Genomic DNA, 23,918 nt, shown 5'->3' on the forward strand with positions numbered 1-23,918 from the left:
ACTTGTGTTAGTTCATTTTCAATAAGCCCGTATTAGTTCGTGTTGTGTCTTTAATTAAACTTGTATTAGTTAAGCCTTTAACCTTGTATTAGTGTGTGGTATGTAATATATTTATTTCCTTGAAGTATTATATTTTAGTTATTAGTTATTATTTTTGTCATAGTCAATCTTATCACGAATTCCAGATAACCTTATCAACAAATCGAAAATCTTAGAAAATCTACGAAAATCCAAAAATATCTTATCCGAAATCCAGGTAACCTTATCAACAAATCGAAAATCTTAAAAAATCTTAGAAAATCTATTAAAATCTTATCACGGAATCCAGATAACCTTATCAACAAATCGCAAATCCTAGAAAATCTAATAACATCCAATAAAATCATATCATGAAATCAAGATACTTATCAACAATCCTCTTTAAATACATACTCATTATCAAACTCATTCTCATCCTCACACCTACTTCTCACTCTCATTAAAAAAATGTTGTTTCAAAATAGTTCAAGCTCAGAATCTTTTGAAGAAGATCAAAACCAAGAAATTGATCAAATGATTGACGAAATCGCCACTCATCATTTACCAAACACATTTTCCCCTCGAGGTCCTAGATTTAAAACCGTGAATGATGGTGAAATTTCGATTCTAGCGGATAGAAACCGTGAAGAAGGGCATAACCGATTGTTTAACGATTATTTTGCGGTTAATCCAGTATATTCAGAAAAGCAGTTTCGTCGGAGGTTTCGAATGAGAAGATAATTGTTTTGTCGAATCATGAACAAAGTGGTTGGAAACGATATTTTCATGCAATAGAGACGAAATGCTACTAGCAAGCTAGGGTTATCAGGATTGCAAAGATGCACTGCAGCTATCATAATGCTTGCGTATGGTCTGGCTTCGAATGGGGTTGATGAATATGTACGAATGGGTCAAACAACTTCAAGAAAGTCATTATTGCATTTGACTCAAGGGGTGATCAAGCATTTCGCAGAGGAGTACCTAAGAAGTCCTACATATGAAAACTTAAGAAGGATCCTTTATCAAAATGAAATGCGCGGATTTTCTGGCATGATTGGAAGTATTGATTGCATGCACTGGGAGTGGAAGAACTGCCCTAACGCCTGGAAAGGTCAATACCAGGGACGTAGCGGGAATGTTAGCCTCATTCTTGAAGTTGTTGCAGATCAAGATCTATGGATTTGACATTCATTATTTGGTATCCCTTGTAATCCCCCGTAATTTTATACATTTTGTTTATATATTTTAACGTATATTAATATATTTAAATATAATTTGCGGATTTTAGAAATGCATATGTAATTAAAATATAGTGATTTTATTACATTTTGAATATTTTAATGATTTATGAAATCAAAATTTAATTTTGAATTTTACATTAAAACGGAATTCGGATTTTGAAATCACGTTCGATTGAAATTAGAAAACAATCCCAACCATTTTGGATTCATCAACCTAAATCATACTCCTAGCCCAATTAGGCAAAGCCCAAACCAATAAACCCAACACAATACTCCCTCCCCCTTTTCCTAATTCACGTGAAACCAAAGAGAAGAAAAAAAAAAGAAAAAGCAAACCCCTCCTCCTTCACTATTCACGTAACAAACCTCAGCACTTACCCTCCTTGCTGCCGCCTCCCTTGCCGCCGGACCACCACCCGCGCGTCCAACCAGTCGCCGCCGGTAAGTCTCCTTCGAGTTCTCCTCCGTCGTCCGGTAACTCTCCTCTCCCCTTCCGTCCTTCTCCTTCACTGTTGATTTCGGTTCTCTTCTTCCCTTTTAATCGTTGTTTTTTTGGTTCAGCCATACACGACCACCTCTGCCACCATCAACAGTCACCGGCCACCACACACCATCAGTCACGTCGCCGCACTAGCCGCTGCATCTTCCAGTCAAGCTTTCGCTTTCCTGCTCCTCCTCTTGGTTTCTTCATTGCTCCACACACGTCGCCCAACCACCGTACGACCACCTGGCACCGACCACCGTACTCCTCCGACAAGCGACGCCGCCCAGTTCTGCTGCCGCGCCGCCCTGCCGCCGGCCAACACACTCTCTCCCTCTCTTTTGGTTAATTTCTTAAACCTTAAGCTAATTTAATGTTTTAATTACGTTTTAATAATTTAATTTATGTTTCTTGGATTAAATTTATGATTTTTATGATTAAGTTATGAATTTTCAAATTATGTATTTTGATTAATTAATAATTTAATTTTCAGATTATATAATTGAATTGGAATTAGAATTTTAATTATTCAAAGCATGAAAATTTAAGGTTTTAATTGTTTTAATAGTTTTGAAATCATGGTAAGATGATTATTAATTATTAAAGTTATTGTCTTTATGATTTCAAAGTTTTGGAAGTAGTTTGAAATTAGTTATATTGCTGAAAATTTAAAGTACGATGTTTGCAAAGAGTTTCAACGAATTTCAATCACTAATTCAATAATTGTTATGCTAGGAAATCAAATATTCAAGTTTTGTTATTGGAGAAAAGTTCTAAATGTTTAGGATGTAGTTAGAATGTGTTATTATAGTTGTGAACGATTAAAAGTTGATTGGGAATCCTTGTTGGTTGTTTTTAGGCGGAGAATTCTCTGTAGGCGACTTTTGAATTATTAAAGTGGTCTTGCAGTTTGTTTACACAAGGTACGTACATACTTGTGTGCTTGGAATGTGTGTTATATGTTGAAACCAAGTTGAAATTTATTGATGAACCTGATTATGTCGGAATTTCATGTTTATTATTGTTGGATGGACATGTTGAACATATGTATTTCGTTACAAGGATTATAACATGTTAGTAGATGATTGATGCAAACATGTTTGATTGGGAACACTAGATTATTTTATATATATTGATTCAGATCGATTGTTCATTGTTCCCTTTTAGCTTTTCACTACTTTATGAGGGCCGAGGACCTTGTTCAGTAAGTTGAAACCTTATACCCATATAGAGGGGTCTATCAGTATTAAAGGAAAGGTTGGATTTAATAGGAATGAGTCTTGTTTGATACCTTTGTGATCACTTACTTAATTCCAAGATAAAAACAGTTGTGAATAAATGTGGATTGTATGCCTTATGTGATTGTTGAGTCATAACAGGGTTTCAATTTGTAAATCATGTAAAGTGAAACTGAGTAGCAATAGCTTTAGACTGTGCACGTCTAAAGTGACGGACAAACATGAGTTGGGGTTCATGGTGGTAGCCCATGGCCTTTATCTCAGACCGGATTGATCACCGTGTCCTATTTTTATTCAAACGTTCCTCGATATCGCATGTCACTGAGGTTACGGAGTCGCGCCCGTACCTCGTCTTCCTTAGTGAAGCCTCTAGCTAGAAAATTCGGTCCATTGCCTATTTCAATTAAAATAATATTATTGTTATAAAAGTCTAGTCCAGTCTAGCCTAGTCTAGTTAAGTATGGTCGTCAAATTATCATGTTTGTCTGCCCTTATTTATGTTCATTAGTATCATGTTAGGATGGTTCGTTTGATAGTATCATGTTAGGATTATTATTGCTTTTAGTATGTAGTACTCAGCTTTGCTGATTACGTGCTTTGTTTGTGTGTGTTGATCATGTCTATGCCTTATTGATCCTGTGATGACCCATCTTTGGTGAGCAGTCTCTAGGGATCAATAAGCGTTGCCCATCTGCAGGTTTGAAGATGATGCATCATTGGGATCGGGATTAGAGAGCTTGTATTTAGATTTGTTTGGTTAAGTGATTTGGTTTGTTAATTTGGATTTGAAATTTGTCGTACTATTCGTATTTCCTTATTTCCGTTAATTGGTGTTTAGACTTAATATGTAATCGATTATTTATGAACCTAAAAGTTAGTTTTATGTTTTCCGCTGCAAAATTCTGAATAAGCCGTTACGGTTTCACACGGGCGATAATACTTTGATAATTCTCTATAGTTATATTTATAAAAGGGTTATTTTAGAAAACGGGAATTGTCGGGGTGTTACATCTCTGGTTCATGCAATGACCTTAATGTTCTTTATCGTTCACCTGTATTGATGATGTTTTTCAAGGTACGACACCTCCTATAAATTTTCAGGTGAAAGGAAATGAATACAACACGGGGTATTACCTAACAGATGGTATTAATCCAAATTGGGCTACGTTTATCCAAGGATTTACTCATCCTCAACTTCAGAAGCATAAGCTATTTACTGATAGACAAGCACATGTTCAGAAGGATGTGGAACGTGCGTTTGGAGTTTTACAAACGAGATTTTCCATCATACGATAACCTTCTCTTGCTTACGATGAAGATATATTAGCTGACATAATGAAGGCTTGTGTCATCATGCACAACATGATAGTTGAGGATGAACGAGACATGTATATCCGAGCTGATACGTTAAGAAGGTACTATGAACAAGACCTTTCGAGCTCCAGCCCAACGGTGAATAATGGTGAACCTTTCGAGTTCCAAGCTAGCCATCCCGTCCAACGATTACTTGGGGATCGAGAAGAATAGCTATGCGTAACCGTCAAACTCACCAGTCTCTGAAAGATGATTTAATCGAACATAATTGGCAAAAATATGGACCCAATAATCATTAAACTCTTGTGTCGAGTGAAGATTTGTCATTGTGATGCTTGTGTTTTTTTAACATTGAATTTGGTTTAATGATGTCTGAAACGTACTTTAATTTGGTTTTGTGAGGTTTAAGTCTATCACGGAATATGTTTTGGCTGTTGTAATATTCAAGTTATCCAAAATACATTATGCAATTTAAGTTATGTCCCTTTATGTTTTTTACATTAATTATATATTTACATGAATAATTAAAGTAAATATAAATTAAAAGAAAATAAAAAAATATAAAAAATAATTAACTTACAATTATTTACCTAAAGTATTTTAAATCATTCAGCTATTAATGTAAATGGACATAAAATAAATATAAAATAGATGGAGTATGTGGGAGATAGAAAGTGTAGTGGGGTATAGTGAATAGTAAAAATAAGATTGGTGAGTGGTTTTTTTTAGTACATTGGTGGGATGAGTTTTTTTTAAAAAAAGTTGTTTGTGAGGAAAATGATGTGCAGGAGTAAGAAAGTGGTAGAGAGAGAATGATGAGTGGGGTTTTTTCACACATTGGTGATAGTGCTCTTAATACCCGTGTCTGGCCAAGTATATCTCCTATTTAAATACGGAGGAAGTATAAGATAATTACGAAGAAAATCGAACAAAATTGAATAAAACCATAGAAATTTTGGCAAAAATCTGAAAAGCATGGAGAGAAAATAAAGAGAGAGAAACGAACAGAATGCAGATCTGAAATTTTGAAAAATAAAATAAATAAAAATGTATATAAATTGGGCTAGACACAAATCGCATAGAAACTCTACAAAACATATGGTAACTCTTTAGAACACGTAGTTACTATAATACACATACTAGTATGTGCCTGTGCTATTGCACGGGTACTTATAAAAAGTACGGAGTATTAAAAGAAACTCTTAAACGATTATGTAAATTACAATGTTTATTTTTTGGCAATAACAAAACGTTTCTAAATATTGTATGTCCCTTATGCGAAACATAAAATTCGAAGTAAGAAACTAAAAAAGTATCCAAAATTAAGTTATAGATTATTGAGAGTCTAAATCAGGGTGCGTTCTGCTCAACTTATTTGACCTGAACTATCTAAATTTATCTGAACTTATCTGATCTTCTCTGAACTTATCTGAACTTATCTGAACTTATCTGAACTTATCTGATCTGAACTTATCTGAACTTATTGAAACTTATTGGAACTTATCTGAACTTATCAGAACTTATTGAAACTTATTGGAACTTCTTGAAACTTATAATTAATAATTAATAATTAATAATTACTCCCTCCATTCCTTTTTGTTGTACCCATAAGGAATGTTGGGGGTATTTTAAGAAAACTGAATCTTGGGTTGTATTGGGATATGGGTAATGATTGGGTGTAAGAATAATGATTGTGTGTAAGAAAAAGAATAAAGTAAGGAGAGAGAAAGTATTAAAGTAATTGGGGGAAAAGTAGATATTTATTAAAGTGTTGAAAAAAATCAGCAAAAAAATTCAGTCACATGGGGCCATGGGACCCATCTGAGATTACATAGACCAATCAGAAAGCAGCAAACAATGAATCACGTTTTTTTGGCTGGAAATTTTGGCCAAACTTTTGACTTTCTCTTTTCCCTCCAAAATTTTCCCAAATAAAAAAAAACAGGGGATTACATTTTTCCCTCCAAATTTTTGAGGGTTGTAAAAGTGAATGCCCTTTATAAATACGGTCACTTTCTCCCACAAAAGAACAAAATCTGACTAAAACCAAGTTCAATAAATACACCAAAATTTCTTCCTCAATTCAGCATTAAAGAACAAAAAAACAGGGGACTTAATGGCTTCAGATCAAGAGGATGACGATTTCCTCGGTTTTTCTGATGATGAAGGCGACGGCATTAACTCCGATTCTGACTCGGAGGAAGGTGATGATGCTGCTGACTTGGTACAAGCTTCTCAAAATACTGCTGCTGAATTTGGGGACATTGGGTTTAATGAAGATGTACCAAACAGCACTGAATATGTACAGCAAGTACCAGAAGGGGAAGGGGAAGGGCAGCAGCAAACTACCAACTTTCAAGAGGTACCATTTCTTTTTGATTTGAACTTTCCACCACCATCAGATAATGCATCACCAATTCATCATCAAACAGCAACACAAAGAACAGATCATCATAAGCCTAGGACTCCTAGAATAAATAATGAATTGAGGCTTGAAATTTTGGTGTACCTGCTGAATAGAAAAATTCTAGATTCAGAAACTCTGTTGTATAGGGCAATAAGGGATGCAGTCATAGAATATGGTTACACCAGAAAAACCATAGGCAAAATATGGGACAAAGCAAAGAAACAGAAGGCAGCAATGAATTCATATATTGTGCAAAGCCAATATCACAGATGTGGAAGGAAAAAGGTTCAAGTCTCCTATGACTCAATTACACAAATAGGCATGGGGGACAGAACATGCATCGTAGATCTTGCAAGAATGCTGAATTTGGGACCAACAACAGTATGGAGGCTCATCAAGAGGAAAATTATAAAGCCACACTCAAGTCCCTTGCATCCAGGCATTTCAGAAGCATGCAAAATGGCAAGGATAAGGTGGGCAATCAGACTGATAATGGACTACACTATACCACAAGAACCAACATATTACAGCATGTATGACTTCATTCATATTGATGAGAAGTGGTTTTATTTGACTCAAAAAAACCAGAGAGTTTATCTTGCAAACAATGAACCCTATCCACACAGAAGTGCAAGTTCAAGAACCAAGATACCAAAATTCATGTTCATGGCAGCAGTAGCCAGACCAAGGTGGGGTGAAAATGGGGAATGTGAATTTGATGGTAAAATAGGCATATTTCCATTCACAATTGCAATTGCAGCCAAGAGGACATCAAAAAACAGACTCAAGGGGACCATTGAAACAAAGCCAGTGGAGTCTGTAAATCAAATAGAGACAAGGGCAATGATGATCAACAAGCTACTTCCAGCAATCAAGGCTAAGTGGCCACCACATGAAGGGGAAAAGGTCATCTATATCATTCAAGATAATGCAAAGGCACATATATTGCAAAATGATCCTGAATGGCAACTACACTACAAACAAGATGGGTTCACTTTTGTGTTGACTCAACAGCCAGCAAACAGTCCAGATTACAACATCTTGGACTTGGGATTTTTCAGGTCAATACAATCACTTATGCACAAGAAAATGCCTAAAACTGTGGAGGACTTAAGTGGAGCAGTGTATGATTCTTTTAATGAGTTGCATCCTAAGACATTGTCTAATGTGTGGATGACATTACAGTTTGTTTCTAATGAGATTCTAAAACACAAAGGCAACAATGATTACCAACTTCCACACAACAAGAAGAAGATTTTAGAAGATGAAGGCAGACTGCCAGAGCAAGTCAAGGCACCTATATGGGCAGTTAATGAATGCATGCAACTCTATGATGAATGGAAAGCAAACCAGTGAAGCAAAGTGAAAACAATTAGATAACTTTTTGTGTTTTGGGGACATGTTTTTAAATTGACAAGTAAAACCAATGTGTCACTTTTGTAAGCTTAAATGCAAGCATAACATGTAGGCAAAACATTTTGTAAGCATATCTTTTGGAAGCATCAATGAATGAATCTCATGTTTAAGTTTAGTAAAGTTTTTTTTCATCATTCTTATTCACATCAATATAGAGTAATCAAGGCAAGGCAATAAACAAGGAAGAAGTACATAACAAGAACAAGGCAGCATTGGCAGAAAAAGAACAAGGCACAAGAGGTAAGGCAGCATTGGCAACACTATAAACAAGGCAGCATTGGGTTATTAAGAACAAGGCAGCATTTGCAATATCACAACTCTAAACACATCGGCTTCAAAATGGAAATAAATAATAATATTACATCATTTTCAGATGGAAATTATTCCCATTTTGAAACCGATGCGTCAAAAGATGTAATTTTGACAAAAACAATCAATTCATCATTGGTAACACATGGAATATGCCTCACATAAACAAAGAATCATAATTATCTCAGAATGTCCCCAAAAATCATTGAATCAAACCCTTTCCAATTAAACTTAGCTCCTGAAAAACATCATGGATGCTAATGGTGCATGAGTTTGATTGAAAAACATAGGGTTTGACACTCATAAAATGAAGACTCATCACAGATCACAAGGCATAAGTACACAACTTTAACACATCACATCTCTAAACACATCGGCATCCAAATGGAAAGAATGCATATCACATCATTTTCAGATGGAAATTCTTCCCAATTGGATGCCGATGTGCCAAAAGATGTAATGGACAAGGAAACAAGAACAAAGCAGCAAAAACAAGGAAGCAATGAACAAGGCAACATCATTGAATCTCAGTTAAGTTGTTTTACATCATTGACAGATTTGTTTCTAAATGATTTACAACCTCACCACCAATTCACCAAAGGGGATACTAGATCAATCAATGATGTGACATGATCTGTATTCCCTTTGGTAATTGGTGATGAAGGACATGTTTAGAATCAAATATCTCAGGTTATCAACACATACATCACAGAATATCAACACTAACATCATTGAATATCAGAAACACATTATACATGTTTTGCAAGACATGAATTGCCTCTCCTGTCTAACATGACATAAGATCTCAGAATGTCCCCAAGCATCATTGACACAAACCCTATCCCCTAACACTTAGCTCCGGAAGAGCATCAATGATGCTAATGGTGCACAAGTGTTATTGGAACATTGGGTTTTAGTCTCAGCAAATGAAAGACTCATCACAGATCAAGCATAACAATAACAATCAACAATGCATCAGATCACCATGAACTGATCAAAACATAGGGTTTGAACCTCATCAAATGAAAGACTCATCACAGACCTCCACTGATTCATGGGACATGAAGCATTAAATAGATCATTAACATGTAGGGTTTCATTTCTCAGACATATTGACACACATCATTGATCAAGTAGTTTCAATACTATCATATCTTTAACGTTCTTCTGCCCATTGGAATGATTGATATTCACATTTCATTGTGTGAAATGACATTCGCTCCGTTGGACAAAAGAAGTTAAAGGACAATTATCAAAACAAAGATCTCAGAATATCAACAATCACATCATTGAAGATCACAAACCTCCTAATATTGATCTCAGAATGTCCCCAAGCATCATTAAAACAACTCCAAACCACAAACACTTAGCGCCCGAGAAATATCATTACTGATACTAATGGCAGCACGAGCATTTGTGGTTAGTAAGACTTGTTCCTCAGCATTAAAAAGACTCATCATCGATCACAATAAATAAAGGGACATTACTGTATCCTAAAGGGACATGCTTGGACATTAAGCATTCAACACAAGGCCACACTGAGAGGACTGAAATAACTCAAACCCTATCCCCAAATTATATTCATTTCATGCCTTTACTAATCCAAAACATAGTTATACTGATCAAATCTCATACTCACCAAAGCATCATATTTATCATACACAAAACATACAATAAAACAGGGGACATTAAGCCATCAAATCATGTTCATCACACAGACAACATTCCACAAAATTTCATAACCATATGGAAACACCATCATCCAATCATCATTATCAATATCAATATCATAACATCATTATCTAACATCAACATCCATACAACTAATCACAACATCATCATCCAAACAACATCACCCCTGGCCAACAACATATCACAGTTGTTGGCATCCACCTTATGACTCCACAGCTAGCCATCATTCAATAAAATGAAAAAAGGGAGAAAGGAGACAGACTTATCTAAGCATCATCAGATGCTGAAGCCGATTTTTTCCCCTTTTCTCCTTTCTTTGAGGAGGGATAACCAGATGAAAGTTGCCCTGGAGACCCAACAGCATCACCATTCTCATTTTCACACTCTCCAACATACACCAGATCAAATGAATCAGACCCACTTGGTTCCTTGCAATCAATAGGGGACAAACAACATGATTAGTGCCATCATAAAATAACAGGGGACCATGAACTAAAATCAGATTTAATCAAACAACACAAAATAAAGTTCCAAATAATTTCAGATCACCATGGTTACCACATGCAATGAGATAAATGAGAGCAAATCACACAATAATTCCATTAAAATCCAACTAATTTTCCGAATACATCCAGATCCCATTTTTACCCAAAAAATGTCAAATAATATCCCAAATACATCCAGATCCCATTTTTAACCACATGCAATGGGAAAACAGATCAACAAAACACATGAATATTCCGATTTTCTTCAAATAATTTCCAAATATCTCCAAATAAAATCAGAACTCAATTTTAACAACATGCAATGAAAAAACAGAGCACAAAATAAAATCAGAACTCAATTTTAACAACATGCAATGAGAAAACAGAGCAAAGAATAACATAAAAAGCCCGATTGAATCCAACAAATCTCCAAAAAATTCCCAAAAAATTCGAAATAAAATCAGATCTGCATTTTTAACACATGCAATGGGAAATCAGAGCAACTTATCCAATAAATAATCCGAGTTTAATGAACAATACTCCAAATAAATCCAACATTTATCAAATCCCACTTTTTTAGACATGCAAACAATCATCAAACCATTTTAATAAAACCGACATCAATAACCCTAAATAAATCGCAAAAAATCAAAAGTAATACCTCATCGGAATCTCCTTCACCGAAAAAACGCAGATCTGAGGGAGTGGGTTTCCGATCGTCATATTTTGACTCAACCTCCTCTCCTGGCTCCACTTCTCTCTTCCGAAACCATTCTTCCAAATAGTTTCGAGTACTCGTATTTTCTTTTTGGGCCAAATACAGATTGTTTTTATATTCGGCGGAGTAGGAATGCTCGTTATTGGGACAGTTGCACTTGGATCCCCAATCATAGTTGGAATCGGGGATTCTTTGACCAGAAGTTCCCACCCCAGAATCACCTCGAGTTCTAGACAAAGAAGAACCCATAACGTACCAGAAAAACAAAGATCAGCGACGATTAGGGACAAAAAAGGGGACAAAAATAGAGGGGATCTGATCGGAAAATGAATCCGAGTAATTTTTATGAAAGTTTTTCGGCGAAAACGTTTCAGATTTGTGAGATTTGGAGAGGAAAACCCAGAACAGAGGCGGAAAACCTAGGGTTTTCTCAAGAACAGGGGAGGGATTTTAAGAGAGAGAGAGAGTGAAATAAGAGAGAGAGAGAGATCCGAAGAGGCGAGAGAGAGAAATCAGAATGAGGGATGAGAGTGAAAAGTGAGAAAGGGACGGGTTATAAAGGGAGGGGGGTGGGGTTAGGTTAAATAATTAAATAAGGTGGGTGGGGTAAAAGTGGGTGGGAAAGGGTAGAATCTTAGGGTATTTTTGGTAAATAGTGGGGAATCTTAGGGTAAATTGGTAAAAAAACTATGGCCAAAAATAGTAAAGATTCAGTAGGGGAACAACAAAAAGAAACGCCAAAAAAGGAAATGGGAACAACAAAAAGGAATGGAGGGAGTAATAATTAATAATTAATAATTAATAATTAATAATTAATAAATAATAAATAATAATTAATAATTAATAATTAATAATTAATAATTAATAATTAATAATTAATAATTAATAATTAATAATTAATAATTAATAATTATTAATTAATAATTAATAATTAATAAGTAATACTACCTCCGTTCCTAAATGATCTTTACGGTTACTATTTGCACGGTAATTAAGGAATTTTGGTGAACATGTGATGATGGGGTAACAAATAAAAAATGAGTGGCTATAAATTGTCCAACAATGTGAGTGGGTGGAAACTAATATTAAAGTATTGTGAGTGGGTAATTTATGGTGGGCCAAATAGGAGTAAAAATGGAATAAAGTAGGAGTGTAAAGAACTTTCAGGAACGGACTAAAACGGAAAGCGTAAAGAACTTTTAGGAACGGAGGTAGTAAGTAATAATAAATAATTAATAATTAATAATTAATAATTAGTAATTAATAATTAAAAATTAATAATTAAAAATTAAAAATTAATAATTAAAAATTAAAAATTAAAAAATAAAAAATAAAAAATAAAATTAAAAATAAAAAATAAAAAATAAAAAATTAAAAATTAAAAAAATTAAAAATTAAAAAATAAAAATAAAAATTTAATAATTAAAAAATAATAATTAAAAAAAAATAATTAATAATTAAAATTAAAAAATAATAATTAAAAAAATAATAATTAATAATTAAAATTAAAAAATAAAAATTAAAAAATAATAATTAATAATAAATAATTGACAATAAATAATTAATAATTAATAATTAATAGTAATTAATACTTTATAATTAATAGTTAATAATTAAAAATTAATAATTAATAATTAATAATTAATAATTAATAATTAATAATTAATAATTAATAATTAATAGTTAACAATTAATAATTAATAATTAATAATTAATAATTAATAATTAATAATTAATAATTAATAATTAATTATTAATAATTAATAATTAATAATTAATCAGTAATAATTAATAATTAATAATTAATAATTAATAATTAATAATTAATAATTAATAATTAATAATAAATAATAAATAATAAAAAATAAATAATAAATAATAAATAATAAATAATAAATAAGAAATAATAAATAAATAATAAATAATAAATAAGAAATAATAAATAATAAATAAATAATAAATAATAAATAATAAATAATAAATAATAAATAATAAATAATAAATAATAAATACTCCCTCCATTTCTAAATGTTGTATCCATTTGGAATCTTGGGGGGTTTTTAAGAAAAATAGAATCTTGGTTTGTATGGGTATAAGTGTAATGATTGGGTGTAAGAGAAATGATTGTGTGTAAGAATGTGTAAGAGATTCTTTTTTAAAGATTAAAGTAAGGAGAGAGAAAATATTAAAGAATTATGGGAAAGGGGATATTTTCATTTAATTAATCAAAAATCAGAAAAAATCTGATTGAAGTGGGGACCAAAGTACATGAGGTGGATTTATTTCATCCAATGAGATTACAGCAACAGAAAAAAACGGAGGGAAAACTTCCCAAATTGGGAAAGTCCACTTCCCTTTTTACACTTCCCTCCAAAAACAGAAATTTACCAAAAAGTTTTCCCTCCAAACTTTTTCCCTCCAAACTTTATACATTTACCACCCTTTATAAATAGGGGACAATTTCTACCCAAAAACCCTCATAAATTCCAACTGTTTTAATATCAGTTACAAGAACAAAAAACCAAAGGCAATAAATGCACTACAATTAATCAGCAAGGGGACATTAATGGCTTCAGATCAAGAGGAGGACGAGTTCCTCGGTTTTTCCGATGATGAAGGAGACGGGACGAACTCTGATTCAGATTATGATGATGATGAAGCAACCCAAAATGCTGTAAGTGAAGTAAATGCTCATCAAATAGGGGACTTTGAGCAAAATCAACAATTGCCAGATCTGAATGAAGTGGGACAAGAATATGCACAAGAATGTGAAGTGGGACCACAACATACATCAGGTATATCAGATAACCACTCAGTTCCATTTTTGTTTGATTTGAACATGCCAACACAACAAGAGTTCCCACCATCTCCAATTCATCAAACAGAAACAGAGCAAAATCATCATAAGCCTAGAACCCCAAGGATTAACAACGAATTAAGGTTGGAAATCTTGTTGTTCCTTCTCTTAAGAAAAGAAAAGCATTCAGATGAACTCATTCATGGGACAAATAGGCAGGCTGTTATAAAGTTTGGTTACACAAGGAAGACAATTAGACTAATATGGCAGAGAGCATTGGCACATAAGGCAGCCATGGATTCGTATTTCTATGATAGCAAATATCACAACTGTGGGAGAAAGAGAATTCAAGTAACATATGAGTCTATAGCCTCCATAGCCATGGGGGATAGAACAACCATTATTGATCTAGCAAGGATGCTCAATTTGAGTCCCACAACAGTTTGGAGAATGGTGAAAAGAAAACAGATAAAACCACATTCAAGTCCATTGAATCCAGGCATTTCAGAAGAATGCAAGATGGCAAGGATGAAGTGGGTACTTGGTCTCTTAATGGACTACTCAATACCAAATGATCCCACATATTACAGCATGTATGATTTCATTCACATCGATGAGAAATGGTTCTATCTTACACAAAAAAGTCAAAGAGTTTATTTAGCAAACAATGAACCATTTCCACACAGGAAGGGAAAATCAAGAACTAAGATTCCAAAGTTCATGTTTATGGCAGCAGTAGCAAGGCCAAGGTGGGGACAAGATGGGCAGTGTGAGTGGGATGGGAAACTTGGTATATTTCCATTCACAGATGCAGTGGCAGCAAAGAGAACATCCAAAAATAGAGTCAAGGGGACAATTGAGACTAAACCAATCAAGTCAGTTAATCAGATTGCAACTAGGGCCATGCTAATCAACTACCTAATCCCAGCAATTAAAGAGAAATGGCCACCACATGAGGGGGAAAGGGTGATATACATCATTCAAGACAATGCAAAGGCACACATTTTGCAAAATGATCAAGAATGGCAGCAACATTACAAGCAAGATGGCTTCACATTGATATTGACTCAGCAGCCAGCAAACAGTCCAGATTGTAACATATTAGACTTGGGGTTCTTTAGGTCAATTCAATCACTAATGCACAAAAAGATGCCTAAAACAGTTGAAGATTTAAGTGGTGCTGTGACTGAGGCATATAATGAACTGCATGCAAAGACTCTATCTAATGTGTGGATGTCACTTCAATATGTTGGAAATGAAATTTTGAAACACAAGGGGGACAATGACTACCAACTCCCACACAACAAGAAAAAGATTTTAGAAGATGAGGGGAATCTGCCAGAACAAGTTAAGGCCCCAAGGTGGGCTGTGAATGAATGCAAACAACTTGTTGATGAATGGAGAGCAAATCAGTGAAGTATAGAGCAAGAACGAGAGATTACTTTTTGTGTTTTGGGAACATGTTTTAAAAATTACAAGAGCAAACAAAATGTCACTTTTGTAAGCTTGAATGAAAGCATCACATGTATTTAAAACATTTTGGAAGCAACATATCAACTGGAAGAATGAATGAATCAATTTGTTGTTGTTAATCTTTAGTTTTTGTTCATCATACTCACATATTTGTAGTTATTCATGTACATTGCATATTAACATATGATTTCAGGATTATTCAAAATCATAAGGGAACATGTACATTGCATATTAACATATGATTTCAGGATAAGTCAAAATCATAAGGCAACAATGCACCAATTTAATGAGTCAGCCATTCCTTAAACCATTAAGGGGACAACTTTATGTTTTCAAGGCAACACATGAATTCATTTTCAAGGCAAGGCAAAGCATGGGGACATGTTGTTCTCAGTTTGTATGTGTTCATCATCATTGAATCCTAAACTTTAATATCCTCCTCCCAAATGGAGTGAATGACTAACACAAACAGAAATGGGATAGAAAAGTCACTCCATTTGACAGAGGATACTAAAAGTGTAGGAAACTCAGGACATGCAAAATCACAACTCTAAACACATCAGCTTCAAAATGGAAAGAATGAATATCACATCATTTTCAGATGGAATTTATTCCCATTTTGAAACCGATGCGTCAAAAGATGTAATATTCGAGTTACTAAATCATTTCATCATTGAACAACTCAAAAAAACAAGGCCATGAGCAAGGCAGCAAAGGCAAGGTATTTACTTACAACATACTTAGAAAGTCATATGCAAAATCACTTCTCTAAACACATCGGCATCTAAGTGGAAAGAATGCATATCACATCATTTTCAGATGGAAAATCTTACCACCTAGATACCGATGCGTCAACAAAAGTAAAATTCGATATGCTTAAACCAATTCATCATTGAACAAAGCATGAAGAAGAAGGCATCAAGTACATAGAAGCAAGTACACACAACCATCTCAGAATGTCCCCAAGCATCCCTCACACAAACCCCATCCACCAACACTTAGCTCCCGAGAAGCATTATTCATGCTAATGGCGCATGAGTGTTAATGGAATATAGGGTTTGAGTGTCAGCAAATGAAAACTCATCATAGATGACTCAAAACAAATAACAAGGCAGCAATGGACAAGGCACAACAATCTCAGTTAGGTTGATTTATCCCCTTTTGTAAAAGGGGACGAGGGAATATGTTAGAAACCAAAATCTAAGATAATCAACAATTACATCACAGATCACAATGATCAAACTCACACATGGGACATTAGCAAACATTAGGGTTCCAATCTCAGAGTTGTTGAATAGCATCATTGATCTATTGTATCAATATTTTCTCAACTTTAACATCCTTTTGCCGAATGGAATGATTGATATTCACTACTGATCATGTGAAATGACAATCACTCCATTAGACAAAAGGAGTTAAAGGACAAGTATTGAAACATAAATCTCAGGATATCAACCTTTAACATCATTGATTATCATTAACACCACAATCAAACATGTTGTTTAAGTGTCATGGTGGTCCTTCCAAAGGGAATTGACAAATTGTGAACTATCGCATTGGATATTTAAAAATAAGTCAATCCCCTTTGAAGGACCACCTAACTAACAAAAGTAAAACATGCATGACATCAAAATTCATCTCAGATGTCCCCAAGCATCATTGAAACAAATTCAACCTACACACACTTAGCGCCTGAGAAGCATCATCACTGATACTAATGGCAGCACGAGTGAGTGTAGGTAACTTGAATTGTTTCTCAGCATATGAAAGACTCATCATCGATGTAACTTGAAAAAACACATCAGCATATGAAAGACTCTGCATATGAAAGACTCATCATCATGTTAAATTTGGTCTCAGATGTCCCCAAGCTTCATTGAACCACACCATGTTCACAAACCATTAGCACACAAAAGCCTCATACAGCCTACGGCTGGATGCTAATGGCGCACTGTGGTTTATGAAACATGGATAGTTTCTCAGCACTGAAAGACTCATCATAGACCTCATTCAAACCCTAACATCACAGACCAAGCATTCAGGAAAGACAAACAATAAGAGGGGACTTTAATGAAACTGTTTTTTTCCAATCACATGTTAAAATTTTATTCATAAACCCATCCCATATGCTTTCACCCCTCTCAAGGCAACACTAATCAACCAGCAAACATATGACAGTTTCAACAGGCAACATTATTAAATCAGCAAGCACACAAGGCAACATTCATCAATCAACAAGGCAACATTCATCAATCAACAAGGCAACATTCATCAATCAACAAGGCAACATGTTTCAAGCAACAAGGCAATAATAGAGGACATGAATACACTCCAAACCCTATCACATCATCAACAAAACAACAACACCCCTTGCCAACAACAGATCACAGTTGTTGGCTACTCCACCTTATGTCTCCACAGCTAACCAGCAATCCAAATATAATTAAAAGAGGGTTTATAGAAGACACACTTATCTCTAAGCATCATCAACACCCTTAGGTGGCTTTTTTTTTATTTCATCTTCCTTCACGTTTGGGGACGAAACCGAACATTGCCCATCAGAAACCTCTGGACCAGCAGTTGTGTTCTCACACTCACCCACATAGTATAGGTCGAATGAATCAGAGTGATTGGGTTCCTTGCAATAAAGAGGGGACATAAAATATGTTTAATATATTTCACATCAACTTAACAAGATCAAAGAACAACATCATCAAAGTAATCATGGAATTGAACATCCAAATCAACCAAAACAGACCAACATTCATGGTATTCAACATGCAATTTAAATAAACTCATAAAAATCGAGAAAAATCAAGGGATCTCTAACATGCAATTCATGAACTTCATCATTTAACCAAAAAAATCAAGGGATCTCTGACATGCAATTCGAAAATTTATCATTTAACAAAATAAATCAAGGGATCTCTTACATGCAATTAGAAAACTTCATCATTTAACAAAAATTATCAACGAATCTCTGACATGCAATTCGAAAACTTCATCATTTAACACAAAAATCAAACATTTATGGGACATGCATGATCACAAAAAATGAACCAATGTTAAATCTAAAACAATTCACAAAAATCATCAACAAATGAAAAAAATTCATTAAAATTCACAAAAAATCTCAAAAAATCAGAACATGCAGAGTAACCCTAATTTTATTAGAAAACCTACGTTTCAACCAAAAATCACAGATTTTCTCCAAGAAACACAAAAAATCCCAAAAACAGAGTAAACCCTAATTAACTCGAAAAATCAGGAAAAAAACCCAAAAATAAGGAAATATACCTCATCAGATTCGTCTCCTCCAAAGAATCTCAGATCTGCTGGTGTGGGGACTCGATCGTCGTATTTGGACTCCACCTCTTCACCAGGCTCCACTTCCATTTTCTCAAACCAAGCTTTGAGATAATTTCGGGTACTCGTGTTCTCCTTCTGGGCCAACCTCAAATTATTCAGATACTCGCCAGAATACGAGTGCTCGTTGTTGGGACAAATGCATTTCGAGCCCCAATCACAGTTTGAGTCAGGAATTCGTTGCCCAGAAGTACCAACCGAATAAGTCGGAAGATATTTGGAGGAAGAGGATCCCATTAAGAAATTAATAAAACCCTAATAAAACTCCGATTTTATCCCCAAAAAAATTTCACCAGAGAATCGATTACCAACCGGGATTTGGGACGACAAAGGGGACAAAACTAGAGGGGATCTCACCGGAATGTCGTTCCGGTTAAAGTTTGAGAACAATTTTGAGCGAAAACCCCAAAGATCTGAGAGATCTCACCAAAAAAAACGAAGAACAGGGGCGGAGAAGGTTAGGGTTTTTAGAGAAACAGAGAGATTTCTTGAGGAGAGAGAGGGAGACAGGAGGAGAGAGGGATCCGAAGAGAATGAGGAGAGAGAGGGTGAGAGGGACGGGTTATAAGGAGAGAGAGGTGAGAGTGACGTTAGGGTTTTATTAATTTAATAAGGGAGGTGGGTGGGTTAAATGAATAAAATATTATGGGTGGGGAAAATTAGGTGGGAATATGGGTAGATTCTTTAGGTTTTTTGGTTATTAGATTGAAATATAAGGGTATTTTAGGAAAAAAAGTATGTCCAAAAATGGAAAGATTCTAAGTGGATACAACATTATGAAACGACTAAAAAGGAAACGGATACAACAAAAAGAAACGGAGGGAGTAATAAATAATAAATAATAAATAATAAATAATAAATAATAAATAATAAATAATAAATAATGAATAATAAATAATAAATAATAAATAATAAATAATAAATAATAATATTAATATTGGAACTTATTGGAACTTATTGAAACTTATCTGATCTTATCTGAACTTATTGGGACTTATCTGAACTTATCTGAACTTATTGAAACTTATTGGAACTTATCTGAATTTATCTGAACTCATTGGAACTGAAACTTATTTTTTTAAGGTGAACAGAACGCACCCTCAGTGTGAAGATATTGTCTACCTTCTCTAGCACGAATGCTCCTAATTTGCAAATCTCGATATTCACATTGGTCACGCAACATGGTTCAAATATTCCGAAATATCGCAACATATGGATTTACACTGTCAATCATTTTTTGTAATCCTTCTATATATGATATGGGGCTTATCATAGAACCATCTAAATAATTACTATTTAAAATTATGAAATAACTGTCGCATTACAATTACTCCGTATTTATGTTGCGCTAGTCCATGCTTAGTTAGCGTGGACCACGTTTATATTAGTGTAAATAAAAATCAATAGGAGGAAAAACCTCAGTAGGGTTTATCAAAAGCTAGAGGGGTTTAACTTAACCTCAAAGCTCAGAAAGCTCCATTAGAAATGGCGAGATCAGCAAGATCCTCAGCTTCTCGCCTTCTCTACACGCTCTTCACTTCATCCCCCTCACTCCCAACTCAATCTCCGGCGTCTCCCTTCCTCCTCCACCGTCATTTCCGGTTGTTCTCCACCGGAAGCGCTGCCCGTGTCAAAGAAGACAAAGGCACTCAATTGCAGGATTCATTACAGAAGGTCCGAAACATCGGAATTTCTGCTCATATTGATTCGGGGAAGACGACGTTGACTGAGCGAGTTCTGTTTTACACTGGACGAATTCACGAGATCCACGAGGTTAGAGGAAGAGATGGCGTTGGTGCGAAGATGGATTCCATGGATTTGGAGAGAGAAAAGGGGATTACCATTCAGTCTGCTGCTACTTACTGTAGCTGGAAGGGGTATCAGGTATTCATGAATTGTACAATCCGATTATGTTTTTTCATTTTTTGCTATAGGTTGAGATCAATGAAGTATTTAGTAGAGATGCGATATAGTTTTATGTTGCAATTTGATTTGATTCGTTTGGGAAAGTCTATGTGATTTGTTAATGAAATGCCATTTCTGATCAAGAGAAAGAAATAACCGTGAATAGGGGTGTGCAAAAATTGGTCCGTACCGAAAAATTGACCGGACCAGACCGACCCAGACCGGACCGGACCGGACCTAAGGCAATCGGTCCGGTCTTCGGGTCAAGAAATATCAATTTTCGGTCTTCGGTCTGGTCCGGTCCGGTCCGGTCAAAAACCCGATTTTGGACCGGACCGATTTTTCCTTAAAAAAATAAAATATATTCTATTTAAAAATGTAACTCTCTCCTTTAATATGTTGTAAATATTACTATATTGTTATATATTTTATTTTAGCTTCCGAAAAAGGCCTTAAACAATTGGCTTTTTATATATATTTTTTTCTTTTTTACCATAATTTTTAGAAAAAATAAAAAATATATAGAAATAGGTCTACAACCGGTCCAAACCGGTCCGGTCCGGGTTTTGGACCGATTTTTTCGGTCTGGTCCGGGTTCGGTCCAAGCATAATCGGTCCGGTCTTCGGGTCTTGAATTATCAAAATTCGGTCTTCGGTCCGGTTCGGGTCGGTCCGGTCCGTTCCGGGTTTGGACCGATGAACATCCCTAACCGTGAAACCTTTAGTTGTTTTGTGAAGTGGGTTAAGTTTGTCATCATTAATTTCTGGAATTACGAGCTTACCGAAATAGGAGCCAGTGAGCTTCCGGAAGTGCGGGTGATCTCATTCCCAACTCTGGATGTAGGCAAAGGCAACCTTCAAATAAAGGAAAAAGAAAAAAAATGTGAACTTTTTGTGCTCTTGTATTGTATAGTGGGTTAAAATTTGGCTGTTCCATAGGTTGAAATAGCTGACTCCGTCGGGTTACGATTGAGAACATGGTCAGCAAACCGCACGACCAAACCACGATGATAGGTGATAGCTTACATCACCAAGTACAATTGGATGATTATAATGTTCAACAATTATCATAAATACATGAAGCCTAACTACATAGTCAAGGATCTTTTTAGGTTTACCTAACAACCTATCCTTGTCCGATTTAGGAAAGGCATAGGTTAAGTAAAACACATCTGTACTAATATGGCTTGTCACTCTTGCTTTGCCCTTGTGTTGTGGCGCGTAGCATAGCTTCGCTTCCAAGCTTGGCCCATGCACTTATTTGGTTCAATCTGTACTTACGCGTGCGACCCTATATGATTAGTTAATATTAAGCTGCAAGCCCAATTATATTAACCGTCAATCTGTGACTTATCCTATTAACTATTGTTTAGAGTATAATGCACATTGATTGAACGACATACTTCCAACACCAATAACACCATCACTTTTATTATCACCTATGCTTGATATCATTCCTGTACTATTTCCCTATTCTCCCGAGTTCCAACTAACGTTTCCCCTTTTTATATGCTAATTGTCTTAAAGATTAGCCTATTTGAAGTGAGTAAACATATGACTTCTATGGAGGCTTGAAGTGGTCCTTTCTCCCTAAAAAATGTGTTCCAAGTTATCTAAGAAATTGAGTTCTTTTTTCACAATGGAGAGAAAACAACAAAATTTTGTACAGTAGTTGTTTGAATGTTCGGCTCCTGATTTGTGTATCCATAGTACTGCTGAGTTACACTTGTGGTAAAAGTGAGAAAGGGGGAGAGAGAATGTTTTATTCTTCTTTCGTTGATATTTTCCTTGTGACTTTGCCGTTAGATGAGTAGATGCATGGTTCTTTTGGGTTTTAGATATACCTGGGACTAAAAATGTTATACTAAGATCATTGTCTTCTTCCAATGGGTTATGTTTGATTCTGAAGAATCCAGGTTTACATAAGTTGATTCATGGTAGATATATAGGTGCCCTTGGGGATGGAAGGATCTTTTTGACTTTTTTTCTTAATGTTATAACATGCAAATTTATACTTAGGGTATGAGATACTTATATGTAACTATTGGTGCATGAAAAGGGAAAGATATATTCATAAACTTCTCAATTATTGACTGTATGAAGGCATCATGGGGCTCCATCTGTTCAACTAGATCCTAGTGTACGTCCGTAGGTAGTAGCCTCCTCCACTATTGGATGGTAAATGGGACCTATCATTGAAATAACTGGTTAGATTTATGGATTTTAGTCTTGTAACGGGTGTGACAAGCCATTGACCAATTACTTGGTGGAAAAAAAGGAAAGGAGCTGCTTTTCAAATTACAAAGCAAACGTTCCTTGAGTGGTTTTATGACACTATAAATGCATCTTTGATCAACTGGATCTGATTGGAAATGTGTTTACTATGATTATATATTTCCACATGAAAATTTAAGGCAGTTTCCCTTTGCTCACAAATTCAAGCCTTGTCTTTGTGATAGGTTGCATTCTGGAGTTGAATTCTGATGTTAGTCGTCTTTGATATCTTTTAGCTTTTAAGTTGAAAATTTATATGATTCTTATGGCAACTCCCACTTAACTTCACGATGTTAATTATTTGTGTTACGTGAATCTTAGATGTCGTTGTATTTATCACAGTTTGTTGAGAGTAGTCCTCTTTTCCTACATTTAAAACTTTATATCACAGGTCAATATCATTGATACTCCTGGTCATGTGGACTTTACCATTGAAGTAGAGCGCGCCTTGCGTGTTCTTGATGGTGCCATTCTCGTCCTTTGTAGTGTTGGTGGTGTCCAGAGCCAATCAATAACTGTTGATCGGCAAATGAGGAGGTATGAAGTTCCGAGGGTTGCATTCATCAACAAATTGGACCGAATGGGAGCTGATCCATGGAAGGTTCTCAACCAGGTATGTTATATGTCTCATCATTTGAGGTACAGTTGTCTTTCATCTGTTGTCCATTGCTACTATGATGTGGGTACTCTTTGTTTGCGATAGGCTTCTTAGAGTTCATGCTACTGAATTGCCTCAAATTTTTACATTCAATGATTCTGTTACTCCCTTCATTTTTAAGCGTCT

General features: G+C 35.0%; 3 protein-coding genes across 3 annotated transcripts in view; 2 read left to right on the forward strand and 1 right to left on the reverse strand.

The window, feature by feature from the left end:
- Nucleotides 1–13,522: 13,522 nt before the first annotated feature.
- On the reverse strand, nt 13,523–19,770 carry LOC130467971 (uncharacterized). Its single transcript, XM_056837195.1, has 3 exons — nt 18,887–19,770; nt 18,060–18,227; nt 13,523–13,991 (listed from the first exon to the last, which is right to left on the reverse strand). Exons 1-2 carry the CDS (start codon nt 19,190–19,192, stop codon nt 18,066–18,068), a joined length of 468 nt encoding a protein of 155 aa, XP_056693173.1. The 5' UTR covers nt 19,193–19,770; the 3' UTR covers nt 13,523–13,991; nt 18,060–18,065.
- On the forward strand, nt 13,886–15,532 carry LOC110799795 (uncharacterized). The gene has a single exon (XM_056836163.1). It carries the CDS (start codon nt 13,886–13,888, stop codon nt 15,530–15,532), a length of 1,647 nt encoding a protein of 548 aa, XP_056692141.1.
- Nucleotides 19,771–20,360: 590 nt separating the features above from the next.
- LOC110798542 (elongation factor G-2, mitochondrial) overlaps nt 20,361–23,918 on the forward strand; it is a 28,991-nt gene continuing 25,433 nt past the window's right edge. The window contains exons 1-2 of the mRNA XM_022003727.2: nt 20,361–20,839; nt 23,526–23,747. Of these exons, the coding sequence (XP_021859419.1) occupies nt 20,441–20,839; nt 23,526–23,747 (621 nt within the window). The 5' untranslated portion in view covers nt 20,361–20,440. The remainder of the gene's footprint in view (nt 20,840–23,525; nt 23,748–23,918) is intronic.

The sequence above is a fragment of the Spinacia oleracea genome, chromosome 2, assembly GCF_020520425.1.
Source record: "Spinacia oleracea cultivar Varoflay chromosome 2, BTI_SOV_V1, whole genome shotgun sequence".
Taxonomy (NCBI): domain Eukaryota; kingdom Viridiplantae; phylum Streptophyta; class Magnoliopsida; order Caryophyllales; family Amaranthaceae; genus Spinacia; species Spinacia oleracea.

Excerpts from the sequence above, each read along its gene's own strand:
- LOC110799795 (XM_056836163.1), top strand. The coding sequence starts at position 13,886 with ATGGCTTCAGATCAAGAGGAGGACGAGTTCCTCGGTTTTTCCGATGAT.
- LOC130467971 (XM_056837195.1), bottom strand. The coding sequence starts at position 19,192 with ATGGGATCCTCTTCCTCCAAATATCTTCCGACTTATTCGGTTGGTACT. Across the intron at positions 18,228-18,886 it reads GAGGAGACGAATCTGATGAG|GAACCCAATCACTCTGATTC; the intron begins GTATATTTCCTT and ends CTTTATTGCAAG.